The sequence below is a fragment of the Fulmarus glacialis genome, unplaced genomic scaffold (assembly GCF_000690835.1).
Source record: "Fulmarus glacialis isolate BGI_N327 unplaced genomic scaffold, ASM69083v1 scaffold31441, whole genome shotgun sequence".
Classification (NCBI taxonomy): Eukaryota; Metazoa; Chordata; class Aves; order Procellariiformes; family Procellariidae; genus Fulmarus; species Fulmarus glacialis.
In genome coordinates, this window is record NW_009191368.1 from 1 (window position 1) to 1033 (window position 1033).

Here is a 1033-nt window from a genome sequence, read left to right on the forward strand (position 1 = left end):
AGCCGAGGCTTTTATTAGAAAAGGAGACCTGTTCTGTTTCTCTCCCTTGGGAATCCAGCTTTATCCAAGAGTGATTCCAAGTCTTGGAGGAGTCCTTAAAGGCCTCGTGCCAGCCCAGTGTGGGGAGACTTCAGCAGGTGGAGATGGGGAGACAGACCGGGTTAGCTCGAGGATTCCCGGCTTGTGTTCCCGAGGTAATCCCGTATGCTTCTGGCAAGAGATTCACTGTGCGGGAACGTCACCTGCTTCAGACACGAAGCCAGGTACAAAGGGAAGGGCCTGAAAGAGAAGGGAGCATTCCAGCAGCAAGGACCACGGCCTTCCCTCGCCATGGTCCGACTAGGAAGTTCACTCCCCGTGCGCTGCACAGAGCCCCGGGCTCTGCCCCCGGCCTCTGCCCTCCCACTTGGCTCCGTGTCAGCTCGTGTGCACCCCGGGGAGTCCCTGCAGAGCCACAGCCCGTGGTCTCTCAGAGCAGGTATGGGGAAAGCTCCTCGGACACATCCGAGCTGCGGGTGCAGGCTAGCAGGAGCTGAGCTAAACTGCCCACACAGCTTGACACACGGGCTGCGCGGCTGGAGCTCTCATGCGGCCAGCTGAGATCCCACCCGTGCCTCCACGCACCTTCCCTGCCCTTCCTGCTGCCCATCCTCCCCAGCACGGCTCTGGGAGAACTTCTGCCAGTGAGCAGCCGCCTCCTGCTTTCGGTTCAGTTTCCACAAGGCCTGCACCAGGTAGGAGGCAGCCGCTGGGTCACCTGCAAGACACAGAGGGGGATTCAGCCCTTAGCAGGGGAGAAGCAGGTCTTCAGGTCCTCAGCACTGCTGGGGTTGCAAAAGAAGCTTAGAGGCCAGACGAGGGAGATGAGCGTGAGGGGAGGTGGTAATGGGGAGGAGACCCTCCCAGCTGTGTCACAGGCTCTAATTAACCCTGGGGCCAGCAGCTGAGGCAGATGGCATCAGCCCTGTGGCACAGCCAGCCACGCCTCTGTTTGGACAGGGATTGGGGTTTTCCCGGCAGGCAGAAGCCTCCG

At 60.7% G+C, this 1033-nt stretch overlaps 1 protein-coding gene across 1 annotated transcript in view; it reads right to left on the reverse strand.

The window, feature by feature from the left end:
- Window positions 1-161: 161 nt before the first annotated feature.
- FANCG (Fanconi anemia, complementation group G) overlaps window positions 162-1033 on the reverse strand; it is a gene marked incomplete at its 5' end in the record, with an annotated part of 8069 nt that continues 7197 nt past the window's right edge. The window contains 2 exons of the mRNA XM_009586677.1: window positions 162-279; window positions 625-757. Coding sequence (XP_009584972.1) covers window positions 162-279; window positions 625-757 — 251 coding nt within the window. The remainder of the gene's footprint in view (window positions 280-624; window positions 758-1033) is intronic.